The sequence below is a fragment of the Prunus mume genome, linkage group LG7 (assembly GCF_029339155.1).
Source record: "Prunus mume cultivar Tortuosa linkage group LG7, ASM2933915v1, whole genome shotgun sequence".
NCBI lineage: Eukaryota > Viridiplantae > Streptophyta > Magnoliopsida > Rosales > Rosaceae > Prunus > Prunus mume.
Window position 1 is genome coordinate 2,005,262 of NC_142704.1, and position 16,700 is coordinate 2,021,961.

The 16,700-nt window shown below is 35.2% G+C and overlaps 2 protein-coding genes across 2 annotated transcripts; both read left to right on the forward strand.

Annotated features, from left to right (window-relative positions):
* The first annotated feature begins 1,473 nt into the window (after nucleotides 1-1,473).
* LOC103337453 (tyrosine--tRNA ligase 1, cytoplasmic-like) lies at nucleotides 1,474-5,851 on the forward strand. The gene is given in 13 exon segments (XM_008240608.3): nucleotides 1,474-1,606; nucleotides 2,511-2,637; nucleotides 2,838-2,985; nucleotides 3,072-3,219; nucleotides 3,507-3,796; nucleotides 3,881-3,977; nucleotides 4,490-4,595; nucleotides 4,701-4,783; nucleotides 4,955-5,006; nucleotides 5,009-5,099; nucleotides 5,224-5,329; nucleotides 5,416-5,475; nucleotides 5,603-5,851. Coding segments are annotated over 11 exon segments (1,155 nt in total). The 5' UTR covers nucleotides 1,474-1,606; nucleotides 2,511-2,637; nucleotides 2,838-2,884; the 3' UTR covers nucleotides 5,624-5,851.
* A 1,174-nt stretch (nucleotides 5,852-7,025) lies between these two features.
* LOC103337452 (uncharacterized) lies at nucleotides 7,026-9,144 on the forward strand. The gene is made up of 5 exons (XM_008240607.3): nucleotides 7,026-7,380; nucleotides 7,569-7,635; nucleotides 7,727-7,775; nucleotides 8,356-8,400; nucleotides 8,686-9,144. The coding sequence occupies exons 1-5, from the start codon at nucleotides 7,120-7,122 to the stop codon at nucleotides 8,750-8,752; spliced, it is 489 nt and encodes a 162-aa protein (XP_008238829.2). The 5' UTR covers nucleotides 7,026-7,119; the 3' UTR covers nucleotides 8,753-9,144.
* The last annotated feature ends 7,556 nt before the right edge of the window (nucleotides 9,145-16,700 follow it).

Genomic DNA, 16,700 nt, shown 5'->3' on the forward strand with positions numbered 1-16,700 from the left:
TTTTTTTTTTCTCAGCCACCAAACAGACCCTAAATCATATCGACCCAAAATAAACCAAAAACTCAAGAGAAATGAAAATAAAATCCCTAACAGGCTAGCAGCTCAAATCTGACCGCTCAAATTAGACAATTTCAAGCTGCATTGTCATTTCACTCACACAATTCACAAACTCCGCAATCAGATCGGAAACAAACAGAAAAAAGAACCCTAACTTTCAGCAAACAAATGCACGAGAATGTACGGACGGAATGTGGCCAAAGATTTACGAACCTGACGGGGCATACCAGACAGATCACACCACAGAGAGAGCTTCGGGGCCGGCCGGAGGAATTCGAATTCCTCCGAGAGATTGCGAATGCCGGAGAGGAAAGACCAAATGCTGAAATTCTGAGGACCGATCCGCTTATGAAAATTGAGATTTTTTTATTTTTATTTTTTTGGTTGCTATTTTTAAATTTTTTTGATTTCGTTTTTTATGGTCCGAGAAGAGAGAGGAAGAAAACTTTTTTGGAAAATAGAGGGAGTGAAATGAAAGATATGGGGGGTTGGTTGGGAATTGGGATTTTGAGTTTCTTCTAACTTTTGGGTTTAGAATTAAGAGGCTGTACTTTTTGTTAATTTGCAGTTTGGTCCCTCCTCCACTTTCGGAGTGGGGTTCCCGCCTTGTTATTTTTGTCTTTGTTGTTGTTTTCCGGATTTTGAATTCGCCTCCGGCCAACGAAAAAAAAACTATTATAATTTAAAAATAGATGGCGCGTGGATGTGGACGTGCGCGCGGCGCTGCTTATAGTATAGCTGAAGACCGCACAAATGCTTATCTTTTCAATTTCCTTTTCTTGGTAGTTTTCTATAACAAAATCAAAATCAATGTGAAGAACAAATATGGAATTTTTGTTTTTAAAGGATAATCACAACTTCACACCTTTCAATTTTAAGGAGAAAAGTTACCATAGAGGTTATACCTACCAAAACTGAAAAATGTTACCTTATTCATCAATTAGTTATTGACTTGTTGATAGTCCTTAATGAAAGATATTCGAATTCGAAATAATTTTATTAAAATTGGTAGTTTGTGAAGTTTTTGTTTGAAACAACTGGTTCGCACCTCAATTTTTATCCTTAGTGAGAGCTTGAGAGCATTCCGGCTTATATTCCTATATACACCTCGCGACTGGAGATGTACGTAGTGTAGGTGATGTCTTAGGTAGTGAAAATTATGAAATACAAAAATTAGAAAAAATAAAGTTTATTGATTTGTCAATTTCAATAAGAGGACCCTCAATATTTATTTGTCAATTTCACTTTTATTTCTTCTTCTTCTTTTTTTATGCGGAACTTTTATTTCATTTGAAAATGTTGTTTGTCAATTGAACAGAAAAATAATAATATAAAAAATAATATAATCGGAATAGTAGAACCTAAGACAAGCTTGGGCCTGGTTTTTTCTACTTGGGCTGGGCTTATTAAACTTACCTTTTTTTGGCGTCAAATGTACGAGGGTTTTGAGGGTTTTGTAAACCCAAGCAGAAATCGAAGACGCGTCGCCTCCACCTCCGCCTTCTCCTTCGTCTTTGCTTACGTCTTTGCTCTTTGTGGCTTTCCGAAGGTAGATTTACTCTCTGCATCTCTTCTCTTCTTCTGATGTTTGGTGGTTTTGGGTATGGGTTAGTTGTGTTGGAAAACTTTGTTAATTTCCAATACGATAATACTATGTTGTTGAAATTTGGTTTGAAAACTCAATGGCTGTTTTGAATATTGAGTAAATGGTTTTGCTACATCTAATTTATTTAAGCAGCCCATCTTATGCTCATAGTCTTGGAGTTTCTATTTGATGTATCCCACTGAAAGTTATGGCTTGTGTTAGCTTATACTTTGGTGGCTGTTCCTGTTCATCATGTACGAGTGAGTATTTGATCGAACCCACAAGTTTTACAACATGGGTTTTGTTTTGTATTTGCTTTTCTGTTTTGGGTTGTGATGCTAAAAAAAATAATCTAACTTCAAGCTTCGACAGTTTAACTTCACAACTGATTTGTGCTATCTAGTTTAGACTTGATGAAAATATTAACCACTAAATTTATTTGAGGCTTCATCTGAATTTATTTGTTAATTTTGTTCATTGTCTTCATGTCTGAATTCAGTCTCCGCCAGCCGAACAGGTTATGCTATTTTTTTAAATTTTTCTTTAGAATTTTTATTAAGTCATCCCACACTTTGTTTTTTTTTTTTTTTTTTTTCTGTCTTCTTTCTCTGGATGAACCTATAACTTATCACTAGTTCTCTAATTTTGTTTAGTTTATGCAATGGGAATTTGGGTGTACCATGTGAAGGAAATGAGAGACAGGCACTTCTATCATGATTTCTTTGGACAGATTGTTGCTTTCTCAATCAGAATTTCAGTATTAGACTTCTACTTTCAATGCTCTAGGTTTCTGCAGATTTTGATTAGGATGCATGATGCCCTTGCATCATTTGGCTAACATGGGTTTTTTTCCCATTCATTGTCCTAGCTTTCTACGTGGATAGTCGGCGGGGAACAACTGCTACAAAAAGTATTCTCATTCCTGCAGCAATTACTGATTGTTGGTGGACCTTTCAAATTGCTACCATTCCTCTGATTCTTGGTGCATTGATAAGGTAATTAACTTTACTGATTGTTGGGTGAAAACTTTTGTCTCACTTAGGAAAAATTATAATTGGCTGCCTCGTATGTTTGTAAGTTTCAAGGGCTTCTGTTTATCTTAGTTATCAAATACTAACTGGCAGGTTAATGACTGCAAGGGGTCTATACTGCGCTCAAATTCTTATGGTTTTTGTTTTTAATGTTCTCTTTGTAGATATACTCTATAAAGCTTTTGGGAAAGCTTGACATTTAACCTCTGCAATGGCGACTGAAGCACCAGAGCAAGCCCCCCAAGCTGATGGAGTCCAATCTCTTTCAATTTCCGAGCCTCCACCATCCAGCTCCTCAAATCCAACCATCCAGTAAGCTTCTCTCGCTTTTCTTATCATTTCTAATTTTTTCCGTTGATCTGAACTTACTTCAAACTTGTGGGTGTGATTTGGTGAAGAATGAGTTTGGAGGAGAGGTACCAGATTTTGAGGAGCGTGGCAGAGGAATGTATTCAAGAGGACGAGCTTCGGAATTTGCTGGCTCATAAGTCCGAACCCATCGCCTATGATGGGTTTGAACCCTCCGGTCGAATGCATATTGCTCAGGTGTTTTTTCAAATTTTCATTAGCCATCATAAAATTCATAACACATAATTGACGTTGATTAATATATCTGTAAATTTCAATAGTTGATTTTGAACAAGATTTGATACTTTTTGTGGAGAGAAGGTACTCAAATTGAGACTCTGCAGTGTGTTTTTCTCATGTATTGATTATTTGGATTGCAATGGACTTTCTTGTGTTTTGAAAGAATAATTGTAGTAAGAAACTTAAGGGCATGTTTTCATTATATCATTGTTAATTTTGTGAGGTTCAAATGTGCTGTTGTGTAGGGAGTTATGAAGACGATAAATGTGAACAAGATGACCTCTGCTGGCTGCAGAGTGAAAATATGGATTGCAGATTGGTTTGCAATGCTAAACAATAAGATGGGGGGTGATTTGAAAAAGATAGAGACTGTTGGGCGCTACTTGATAGAGATATGGAGGGCTGTTGGGATGAATTTGGACAATGGAAAAGTTGAGTTTTTGTGGTCTTCAAAGGAGATTAATTTGAAAGCAGATGAGTACTGGCCTCGTGTGATGGACATAGCTCAAAAGAATAGTCTTAAAAGGATAATTAGGTAGCTAGCCTATTACGATGCTTATTGTGCCTTTTATATCTGTTGAATTTGGACTTAATGTGTTTTTTTCTTCTATTTATCCAGGTGTAGTCAGATTATGGGTCGAAGTGAGCAAGAGGATTTAACTGCAGCCCAAATTTTCTACCCATGTATGCAATGTGCCGATATATTCTTCCTTAAGGTGCTTGTTGTTTTACTTTTGGATACTTTATTAATATGCTTTGTTTCCCATGTTGCCTTATGTTGTGACATACTGTAGACTTGGCTTCATCATTTGCTATATTGCACTGATTAGCGAGGGAATTGTGCTAGTTTTTATGTATGAATGAAGTATATGTTAGGTCCACTTAGAACACGATGCATTTAATTTGTAATAAGTTCTTGCACCTATTATATAAATTTACTTGAATATGAACATCTTAATAGTGAAAAGTGCAAGGAGGAACATAAAGACCCATTTACTGGAGAGCCATACAAAAGGCTTTCCTAACACTTCAATATTTATTTAGCTCTTGTTTTTCTGACGTTTCTCCTGATCATAATGCTTATAACAGAGAAACTACCAGATTTTTGCAATATGGAGGACAATGAAGAACATCATATAACTTTTAGGTGTTTTGAACACATAAGTTGTCTTATTGTGCACAATAGTCAAATTACATACTGACGTGTGAAATGTTTTTCCTTTGATAGGCTGACATCTGCCAGTTGGGAATGGATCAACGCAAAGTGAATGTTCTTGCAAGAGAATATTGTGATGACATCAAGAAGAAGAACAAACCTATTATCCTGTCACACCGTAGCATTCTAATTCCTATTTCTGATGTTGCAATGTTATGTTTTATGCTTTAACATGAAAGTACTTACACAGTATTTGTTTGTTTTTCTTAATGATGATTTGCAGACATGTTACCTGGTTTGCAACAAGGGCAGGAGAAGATGTCTAAAAGTGATGTATCATCCTCCGTATTCATGGAAGATGAAGAGGTGAGTTGCTTGCTACTAAAGGTGAACTAAACTTGCAAGTGTTAAATCACCTGTATAAGCTGCAGATTAATTGGAAGACAAATGTACTCAAGTTTTAAGCTAGGGGTTTAGCTTTCAATGTATGCCACATAATATTTATTCTATTTTTTGACATATATCATTGAATCTCAGGCTGAAGTGAATTTGAAGATAAAGAAAGCTTACTGCCCTCCAAATGTTGTTGAAGGAATCCATGCATGGAGTATGTGAAGTATCTCATCCTACCTTGGTTCAATGAGTTTATTGTTGAGCGCTCTGAAAAAAATGGCGGAAATAAGTAAGTGATAGACTTTTGATTTATACTGGAAAAATATATTTTATTTGAAAAGCTTTTGCTTGTTTGCCTAATTGAACTTCATATTGGTTGTAATTGCTTCCCCACCCCTCCACCCCCAATACAGGACCTTCAAAAGCTTTGAAGAATTGGCTGCTGATTATGAAAGTGGTGAGCTACATCCAGCTGACCTAAAATCAGCTTTATCAAAAGCATTGAACAAAATACTTGAGGTAGGCTTAATTCTTTATATGCCATGTTCTTTTCATTTTGAACAAAATACTGGTGGTAGGCTTAACTTTGTTTTTCCTGAATTCAGCCTGTACGGTCACACTTCAAGAATGACAAAACTGCCAAACAGCTATTGCAAACTGTCAAGGTATTTTCTGGTTTTTCCTTCAAATAAAAATTTGTTTTACATATCTCAACATTATTAATTCGAAGTTGCCCTAAGGTATAAATTTATTAGTTAGAGGAAAACTCAACCAAGTTTTTCTCTGATGTAGAACTATAGAGTCAGCAGGTGATGAATGCAATGGAGCTTGGACTTCTCATCTTTTCCCTTCTGCTAATAATTGGTGGATGAGAAGACATGTTCGGAGTTTCTAATGGTGAACTGAAATGGTAGGGGATACTTAATTTTTTTGGCAGTAACATTTGATATCCTTAGTTGTTTTTCGATTCGATCTTTCTTACATACTGAACGATGCCCTCGAGGTATTTTTATATACGTGTCATGAAATTGTTTTGGTTCCCATCTTGTTTTCCTATGTGCGCTGTTTCATATGTCTTCCAAAAATTCAGAGGAAGCATTTTTCATTAACCATTTTGTTTTTCTTTGGTCAAGAACAATGATGAAAATCCATTATGTCTGTTTATCGGCAGGGTCAAAATGATTTGAACGACAGTTTGAAATAGAATATTGTATTGTGTCGAAGATGGCATTTAAAATCGGATATTACTATGGACTAAATAAGCCCAAGATTTTAGCTAAACAAGAGAGATAAAATGCATTAAAATTCAAATTCTATCAATCTACCCTTGCAGACGTTTATTTTGGGGAGGGTTTTTTTTAAAAAAAATTTTTTGGGAGACCTTTCCTATTGAGAGGGGCGATAGTATATTAAACTCACACACACAACACGGATGCTAGGATTCGAACAGGATCTTGCCTGATGGAGTAAATACTCCAAATCACTATACTAGTGGGTCCTTTGCTATTTTGGGGAGTTTTTAGCAATAACTCTCATGCAACAACTTTTTCTGACAATCAAAGAGGGCAAAAATTGAGATGGTAAAATCTAAATCTAACCCCATTTATAAATCATAATCTAAATTATCAACTTATGTCACGTATGTGTCTGGAATGGTTGTTTAGCTACTATATTACCCTTAGATTTTGAATTTATTATTCAGCTTATTTAATGTTAAATTGGAGAAAATTGGCATTTCATATCCTTGCGAGGAGTGTGTAGATTTTCATTTCTTATTGGAAAAACCTTTTTTAAATAGTATAGCCGCGCGGCTTTACTGAGGTCCTTTTTTAATAAATATTTTTTAAGAAATAGTATAGCTGATCTATACTCGGGGTTTTCTTAACAAAAATAGTATATCCGATATGCTATTTTTAAAATGAAAATAGTATAGCCGCACGGCTATACCGGTTTTACATGATTGGGCGCTGGATGCCAGGCTTTTTTTTATATAAAATAAATCGTATAGCCGCCCATCGATACTAAGGTTTAATTATAAAAAAAAATATAGCCATGCGGCGATACCTTTTTGACACTCGGAGAAGCTGGCGCGAGGCGTCAGCCAAATCCCCTTGTTTTTAAAAAATAACAAAAAAAAGTAGCGGTACGGCACATGGCGAACCAGGCGGGTCCTCTTTGGGCCGGACGGAAGCCACTTCTTTTTGCGCCCGAGAGTAAAAGGCAAAAAGGCCCTTCGATAAAAAGGGGTTTTTTTTTTTTTGGCGGGGTCAGATAACAGTTGACACTTCACAGTTACAGACGAAGGAAAAATGGAGGAAGACGGAGGAGAACGAGCTCAACGGCGCCATCTGACGAGCTCCGAAACCCTAATCTCAGAGCCACACCTCGATCCACCGTCCACGTGTCCTGAAACCACACTCCATCCCGGTGAGGAGGACCACATGGAATCGAAACCCGAGCTGAACCAGACCGAGATATTCCGAACTCTCGAAGTGGTCGAGAGAGACTCTCTCGCCATCGCCGACAGCTTCACCACTCTCTTCGCCTCCCTTCGCTTGGCTCTTTCTGAGGTCTCTCCCGCTTTTTATTTCAGTTTATTTTCTTCGAATTTGTGTTTGGTTGCCGAGAAAGTGAAGGAAGCACAAGGAAAATTAAAATTACTGCAATCCTTTAACTTTTTTCTTTCGAGTTCTCTTGATAGAAGATAATAATCGAATGACTTGAAAATTTATCTAATTATGGACGATGTTGTATGAAGGTCACTAGCAACTCGGTTGATCACATGCATTGCTTTAGCGAGGCTGCTGGCCGCCTTCAAGAATCTGGTATCTGTTTGTGTAAAAGTGAACTTTCTGATCATTGATTTGAATTGTGCAATACTGGAAGGTAATAATGTTCTTGAATTTTCAATTTCAGTGCTTGATTGTGCTACCAAGGGAAATAGGTATATAAATTCAAGTCTCAGGTAATTATTAAATGCTCAAAACACCTTCTCTTACGATTTAATGGATAGCGGAAAATGGAAATGGCTTTGAATATGGTAGGATAACTCATAATTTTTTATGCATAATATGATATGAACATGTCTGCAATAACCGTGATTCATGAATTGTGGTTTCTGCAAGGACCATTTCTTGTTCTTCACATAATAGATATCGGACTATCTAACATGCCGTCATTCGTTTTCTAAGTATCTTAATTTCCTACTGTAATATATGTCATCTATAAAAGTATTTTTGCAGTGTGTTATTTGTATAGATGTTTGCTATTAACGTGTGGCACACATCCTTACGATGACTGGCCACAGGAATACTTTCTCATGGAAGTTCTTAACTTTGTTTTCTTTTGAGCAAATCTGCTAATGCAATGCACTGATAGACGACTATCTCAGTAACTTTTGAGTCTCAGTATCTGTTGGGTGCTTTCTTAGTTTTAGGATGGAGAGGAATTGAACTTTTAGGCAACTCTTTCTCTTTTTGCTGGGAAATACGGGGGGAGTTTGCTTTTGCAGCATAACAAAACGTTGATTTTCCTATTTTGGGCAGATTGAATGAAGAAATGAAGGGCATAGACAGTCTAGCATTGCAGCTGTATCCTTAAATATTTGTTTCTTTGTATACCCTATGTGTGTGTCTTACATGCGTTATGCTTTGGCCTTCCATTTGTACCAATTACTTATGCTGAAATCAAGGGTGCATCCTACTAAGTGCTGATATGAAGGCAGCTGGATGCTCAGCCTAGTATCAGTCGGCTGGCAGCTGATAAAAATTGTTAAATACAGTTAAGAATTTAGAATTCCCTTGAACTGCTATTCCTGAAGAGTGCTTTGCTTTTGTGATGTTGATATTGTTTTGGAGTCCTTAATGCATGTGCAGAAAACTCTTGAGGAGAAATGTTGATGCTCTAGACTCAGGTGTTAACAAGCTCCTCCGACTTCCATGATGTAGACCTGTCAACCTGCCAGACGTATGATTGCATCAGTTATCAATGTGGGAACTTCTCTTCCAATTTCATTGTTTATTTATGATTCTTTTTACTTGGAATTTATTGTCATTATCAGTGTCAGGTCATGGGACAGCTTCATCAGAACCTTTGTTACTTAATTAATGGCCGAAATAGTTGTCCGATTGGCTGCAAATTAAGTAGATGTGCTGCTTTGTTAGCTAGCCAATAGGTGCAGAACGTTGAGAGCATTTCTAGACTGTTACATTGTAAGCAAATATTTGTGTGCGGTAACTCGAGAGATTAGTGTACAGATTTTATCTTCTTCATTCGTTTTAGGCCTTAAGCACTGGAATTAGAGTATTGTATGAAAAGTTGCTTTACATTTTTAAGTGTTGTCTATTTCAAAAACTCTAAGCAGATTTCTCCCTTAACTCGATCTTTAATTGAATTATGTAGCTAGTCTTGGTAATTCACTGAATCTACTTTAAGTTAGTCTGCATAATCTATTTTCAAACACACTTTTTTATGCCTTTGCCTGTAATTGGAACCCACTGGAAATCCCTTGACAATAAAATTCTCACGGGCAGCAAATCTGTTGCATGCCTTGGGTAGATCTCACCTGGGTATTTTGGAAGTGAAAATTATGGATGCATTAGCTGACATGGGTTCTGAAAACTTGTCAAAAGTATTTTAGCAGGGCTAAATCTACCCTTTTGCAGCTTGTAGCCCAGCCCACCCTCTATTTGATTTGATGGTTCTCTAACCCAACTTTGCTAATGGGTTTGGAATTCTGGTCCAAATACTATTACCAAAAAAAATCCCGTATTTTATAGTGACTCTATACAATGAACCAGACAAAAATTCGAAGTATGACAAAATTTTCAACAAGTGTTCTATTGTAGCCAAAAAAAATTATCATGTGGTCCAGTCAACAGAAAGAAATTTTTTTAAAAACAAGGGGATTTCATCAATTGGGTTTTATTTATTTATTTCATTTCACCTATCTTTTCAAATTGGCAAATCATTTTAGGTTATGGTCTTACATAAATAAAAACTTAGTTAAATATTGCAATTAATGTCAACTTATATTGATTAATATGAGATAAAATTTAATAACAAAAAAAGAGTTTGGTCAATTGGCCTCGACTCCAAGGGAGGAGAAACACTTTGATGCTATAGGTATAGCACTTTTTGCTATCTCCAATTAATAACGCAACAATATATAGATTAACTTTTTTTCAAATGACAAAATAATTATATTAATAGTCGAAAATGACAAAATAATGTTATATCCGTGAAAGAGGGGACAACTTGGTTTATATAAATATCCTTCTTTGCCACCACACAATATATATTTGCTTACACATTATATATTTTAATCTTTTTGGTAAATCCCATATCCTATATCTTTGCTTACACATTATAGTTTATTCACGAATCACAATGATTTTCTGTTCATCACTGTGAATAATAGACAAAAATAAATACATTAGAAAATAATTAAATTGGATGATATTGGTACGTTTCAGATTTTTAAAAATGGGGTTGGTGAATGGTGTGCCAATGGCTAATTAAAGCGTTGTCTCGACTCACATAAAAGTATATATATATATATCATAACATTACATCAACCACAGTGCAAACGAGATCTTAGTTGAAAAACTTCAAAGATACTCCAGACATTGGAAGCCCTAAATGGTCCCCACATTATTCAAACTTCCTATAGTTTCTAAACATAAATTCAAAACCCTACTAATCAATATACTAGTTTTTCAATTTTTTTATGTCCTCGAAACGTAAGAGATTTGAACTTACTACCTCTTACAACATTAAGAAACGAAATATATATATACTTATTAAACAAATAGTTAGTCAATAACTTCTCAACATTACTGATTATATTGATTTCACCGATAGATGAAAAATCACGGCGTATAATCCATACATCGTCTACTAATCACCCTTTATTTAGCAATGAAAATAAAGGGAACCTTCTGCACAGTGATGCTTGTTTTCTAGCACTGCAGAACTCGAGCTGTTTAGCTAACATATGCATATATAGAACTGTTTTCTATCACTACAAGTAAAAACAAAAACACTCAGAGCCTTTCGGTGGGGAACAAAAGATTTGACAACAGTAGAAGAAAGCTACCAAAAGAATCGAACACACGCATTGGTAGCTAGCAAAACAACTTATAATGCAGTTGCAGAATATATATATATATATATATATATATTTTTGCCACACAAAAAAAGAGCCGTAATAATTCACAGGGTAATTGAGAAAATACATGAATTTCAGGACTGTGGTCCATACCATGATTTAAACTATTGCCTGTACATGGCATTGCATGTTTGGTATGTTGTCTTTGTCCTTTGTATTTGTATTTGTTTCACATTTTGTTTGTTTACACACATCAATCAAACATTCCCAGAAGAATTAGACCTTGCAATTAGCTTCAAAGCTAGGGATACTCAATATACTATTCTCTTATCTGAAAAAGGTAAGATTCAGGTTCAATTTAATTCAGGAATTTTTCTTTCAGGGGCCAAAACGAAACACGCCTGCCACTTTACCTAGTTTGCCCTTGGCTCATGCCATGCCTCGACCTCTTTAATTCATAATTTTGTCGAACATCTTACCCTTATGACACTCAGACTCAAGCAGAAAATCAAATGAATATCAATAAATTTTATGTGTAGCAACATAATGGCAGTCACTAGCTAGCTCTACCATAGATCTGCCAGCGATAATTACTTTACAATATGCTTTAATTAAAGGTACCTTTTTTTTTAGTATTATACAACTCAATATAATATCCCCTAAAATCAACTGCCCTCTAATTGTGTGCCTCGTTGCTACTTGAGCCAACTTCTTTGGGTTAGAAATTTGAATTAAAAAAAAATCCCACGTTTGCAGTTCATGATGGAAGAGTAGTGCATGCTAACGTCCATTACATGATAACAACAGTTTTGGAATTGCAGAATTATATGTACAAAAGTGAGTGATAGAGATCCATTACACGTTTTTTGTGTGTGTTAAAGGTGAAGGAAACGTAGTGGATTCTGAAGAGTGTCATATGATTCACACACATATATCGCACTTCCTACTATATCTACAAAAATATTATTTTATCAGACTGTGAATTTGAATTATTAATTAAAATAAATTCTCATTTTAATGTATAGTTTAAATTCACAATCAGACAAATTATCTCTAAATGAATGGGGAAAAAATGAGTTCATGTTTTGAACAGTTCATGAAGTACATAGTGGTAGGTTGGTCACATTATAGTTCATGTCTCCAATTGTCAAAACGACTTTTTGGTTAAATGACCCGTACTCACATAAATCACATATTCAATTTTTCATATACGAAATTGAGAAGAAGAGAACTAAAAAAAAATTACATCAAATACGGAAGTGAATGCTCTTAGCCACTTAAACTACATTATCTTTGTTAATATAATTTTATTGCACTCGAGATATAAAGCGGGTGAAGCTTTAATACCACTCTCTTTAATTAGTGGGAAAGGAACTCACCACACCACTTATTTTAGATAGTTGCTAATAGCATCATCTCCAACATGCTATCAAACGGATACTTGTGTCCAAAATATATTATTCTGTCGACACAAGAAAGAGCTTGGAAGAAAAGGTGCCTGTAAATTAATTGAGGCCATTCAAGGAAAAGCAGACAAGCTGCCTGCAGAATGCTCTTTACCAAAGAAGAAAAATAAGGCAATCTGCAAAATTTGCGGAGAGATATCCATCATTGTAATTTGTAGCCTACACTTTTATTCCTTCCTCTCCTTTCATTTGGAGTCCACATATTTTCTGTGTGGATATGATATTTAATTTATGTTCTAGAACTGCGTCCCTTGGTTACCAAGAAAGAACAAACTCTAGGTCGTCTCAAATTGCACGGCATTTTAGCTTTCCTTGACAAACATGTAAATTTTATTGTAAGTTTTTATGCACGTAATCAAGCTCAAGAAGCTAGCATCTAGGATAGTGCTAAGATATTCTATTGTGGCTGAGATCAACTTCATAATAGCTATAGACGCACTCAAAGCTCATTGAGATCAACTTCGTAAGTGTCTCATGTGTTACTGCCACATCATTAGTTTTCTCATGTGAACTCTGCTGCCAGTTGTAGGTTTTTACCTAACCACTTATCTTATTCTAGCTCCTTTCTTTCTTGGGTCGAATGTCTTATTCTAGCTCTTATCATTAGATGCCGGGTGTTTTTATTTTGGGATGCCCTAATTTATCAAAAGGGCATAGTTTGGGAATGTTCTGCCATTTTTTCTCCGTGAGAGTGTTCATGGCTTATGAAATGAGATTTCAAATTTTTGAAATATGCTTCAGTTTTTTTTATAAAAAAAAAATTATGCATTGAGAATTTTTGAGAGTTTATTCTTGCTATGCAATTTCAAGATGTGTGAGGTCGAGGTTTCCAAATTGTTTTTTATTTACTTTGTTCTTCAAAATCTGCATTTAGTATTTCAAACACTTCATTTATTTAGATCTTGATTGGTTTCTTCAAGAATATAGTTTCTTGAAGGAACTGATTCTTTTCATCTTTGAATCTAGATTTCATGGTTCTGCTGGTTTGATTCTGAGCTGAGCATCAGGTGTCATGGAGTGAAGAAGCTGAAAATAAAGCTGTTATGTCCATAAAAAATTAGTTGCTAACTTTGCTAAGTTGGAAAAAGAGGTTGCACGTAGAGCTTTTACCTAAAGGTACATGCAACATATATATATATATATATGTGTGTGTAATATATCCCTGTATAATTGCTTGGAATATAATGCAAATGTTTAGATTGTCCCACGTATTAATTGCATGTGTGCACGCAAGGGAAATAGACTGACACGTGTGCGGAAAGTTTGGAATAGTTGCCGATGCAACAGGCAGAAGCGAAAGTGACCACTAATGTATTTCTTCCTCAATTGAGAGTGTCAAAAGGATTCAACTACTCCATTGACAATAAAACAATTCATCACAACACAACCATGCATATGTATATATATATAAAACAAGCATATGATATTTCAATTATATCAGCGTCAAGGACTGTCAGTTTTTTGGGTCCCAATTCACTTTATGAATTTCAAAATGGTCCATCAGCTTCTTATCTCAATAGTTTCTGATAATTTCTCAACCACGGTTGGGCTCAATTAGTAAGGTTTGTATTGCGTGTAGCTTCATTAATATTTGAAGTTTCGCTGTCAATAATTTTTGTTAATGCGTGATTTGTAATTTTTTATATAAATTTATATTAATTGCAACTGACAATTAGGTACTACGTACGTTCCTTTAAGCTCGAGATTGTGGGATCTACTCTGGCCTCCTAAAATTAAGGTAAAGAGTTGTGTATTGTTGTTGTTTGAATTTTCATACAGGACTCCTGAAATCTCAAGACCGCCCAGTGATCTCATGTTCAAAACTCCATGACACTTTGATTGTGTGTGTGAGAGAGAAAACTCTCTCTCGTTATAATTTAAACTATCGTTTCTATTACAAAAAAAAGTGCCCGATCAACTTTATTTTCTTATCAAACATCACTTATGCGTGAATCTCACTATAAAGGATTAAAAACATGCAACAAACTCATGTGTGGAACATATGCATATTATGGTGTGGAAGAACCAAATTTAGTATGACATCATCTGAAAGTCAACAAAAACTTAGTATTGGTGATATGGCACGAGTCATGTTGAGTAGGGGTGGGCAGTACGGTATTGAGATCACTACCGATACCGAAATTTAAATCGGTATGATGCGGTATGAGATTATAGTTTGCAAAACTCCTGCCGTGCATAATGCCAAATCGGTATCGGTATGGTATCGATATATTTCACTACCAAAATAATACAACTAAAAAATGAACCAATTCAATATTTAACACTAAAATAAGTGATGTCTAAGTTACAAATTCAAATATTCAACATATTCAATATCCAAATCCTAATCAACATATTCAATATCCAAATCAACCAAATCAATATTTATCCATCAACAAATTCATCAAACCAAAATGGTTAAAACTCATGCCTTATGGCTTACAAACCAAAATAGTTAAAATTATGCCTTATGGCTTACAAAAATACAAACACAATCCAAACATAAATGACAAAAACATAAAGTTATACTATTCGGTACGGTAATTGACCGGTACCAAAATCTTGATATCGCTACCATACCATATTTTATTAGTGCAGTGCAGATGCGATCGAATATCTCTCCCATACCAAATAAAACGGTATGAAATCGGTATGGTACGATGCGGTTAGGATACGATTTCGGTTTAAGATGCTCATCCCTAATGTTGAGTGTTTCTAGAATACTTTGATAATAATTCGTTTCTTCTTCTTTTTTTAATTTAAGTAAAACGATATGGTCATTGTAGATTACTTACCCTAATACTTTTAGTTGATTACTTCCGACTAATTTTGTTTTTGTAGTCAAATCTGTTGTTTTACATCTTTATTTTCAATTCTCACCTTTGACTTACACCAAATTGCAATAGAAACTAAAAATACAAGTAGTTTTCAAATTAAAATAATAATTTGAATTTTTTTTTAAAAGAATCGACAAAGAACAAATAGAATATGTTTACTTGAGTAATTAACAAATCGGACATTCTCCAATAAATATTTTAAATAATGATTGGTTATTTACTTTTAATCTCAGCCGTTGGATTACATCTAAGAGACTACCTAACATATTTAATGAATGCAATCCAATAATCAAAAATTAGAAATATATAACCAATCCTTACATAGAATACTTATCGGAGAATCTCCATTAACAAACATATCCTCAAAAAACCAAAAAACAAAACAAAACAAAATACAGAAGATGAAAAAGAAATTAAAGAGAAAAAATTACAAATAAACATGCATCTTTTTCAATGGTAATGGGCCGGGGTCAATGGATCCGACGGCTGCCATTGGTACACGTGCACATTCCATGTCTCGCAGGTTCCACCAAAGCCCTCCAACTAAAAGTGACGTGGCAGCCGCCGTCTGGGGATGGCTTGACTGTTAGGTACACAACTACCCTCCCTACCCAATCCCAAAGGTCTTCATTTTTCTGTGGATCATCAGTTTAGACTATGGCCCACAAGTTTTTTCTTTTTTCCTTTTCTTTTCTTTTTTTCGGTCCTTTTTTATTTTATATTATTTTGTTTTGGAATTTACTCGTGGCGATTAGTGTGAACATTGCCTGGCCCAAAAATCGGCTGCATTTTGCTCGTCAGCCGCTGAGCCGCTGAGCCTCTCTAATTTTTGCAAGCATATATATTTTTTTTTCTTGAATAAAGGAAACAAATATTTGTTTCTTCGTCAACTTGTTTTTGTTTTGTATGCTTAATTAGTATTTGTTTTGTTCGTGTGAACAGGTTTTTATTCAACCAGGGTGAAGGAAAACAGGTTTCCATTCAACCGGGGTAGGGGAAAACTGGTTTTTATTCATCCACATAAGGTTTTTCGTACACTAACATTTCTTTACATATTTTCAAGATAATGATGGATTTTTAATGTTGTGATCAAGAATAAAGGGTACCGTCTCAATCACGGTTAGACGTGGGATTAGACTAATTGATTTAGATAGTGCGTCTATTCCCTTGCACCCGAGCTCAACCTACCCTGCCCTGCGTTGCAGTAGTTTTTCACTTTGTCAACCGAAAACAAAAATTACAATAACAATAGCACTGAAAATATACATATCCATCACACTGAAAAGACATTTCATTGATTTTCGAAAACATGTGGCTGAATCTGATCATGCAGCTGCCCACAACCCTAGGAGGAGGAGGAGGGAAGAGGAGCACAGCAGAATTTAGAAAAATGGGCCATGGGGCTGGAAGCCTTGAAATCATTTCAATTATCCTAGTACACCATGGCTCAGCAAATTTTGGGTCCATTTCTTATCTTT

Coding starts and splice junctions, on each gene's coding strand:
- LOC103337452 (XM_008240607.3), top strand. CDS start 7,120: ATGGAGGAAGACGGAGGAGAACGAGCTCAACGGCGCCATCTGACGAGC. Junction 7,636..7,726: donor TGGCCGCCTTCAAGAATCTG/GTATCTGTTTGT, acceptor TTTCAATTTCAG/TGCTTGATTGTGCTACCAAG. Junction 8,401..8,685: donor GACAGTCTAGCATTGCAGCT/GTATCCTTAAAT, acceptor ATGCATGTGCAG/AAAACTCTTGAGGAGAAATG.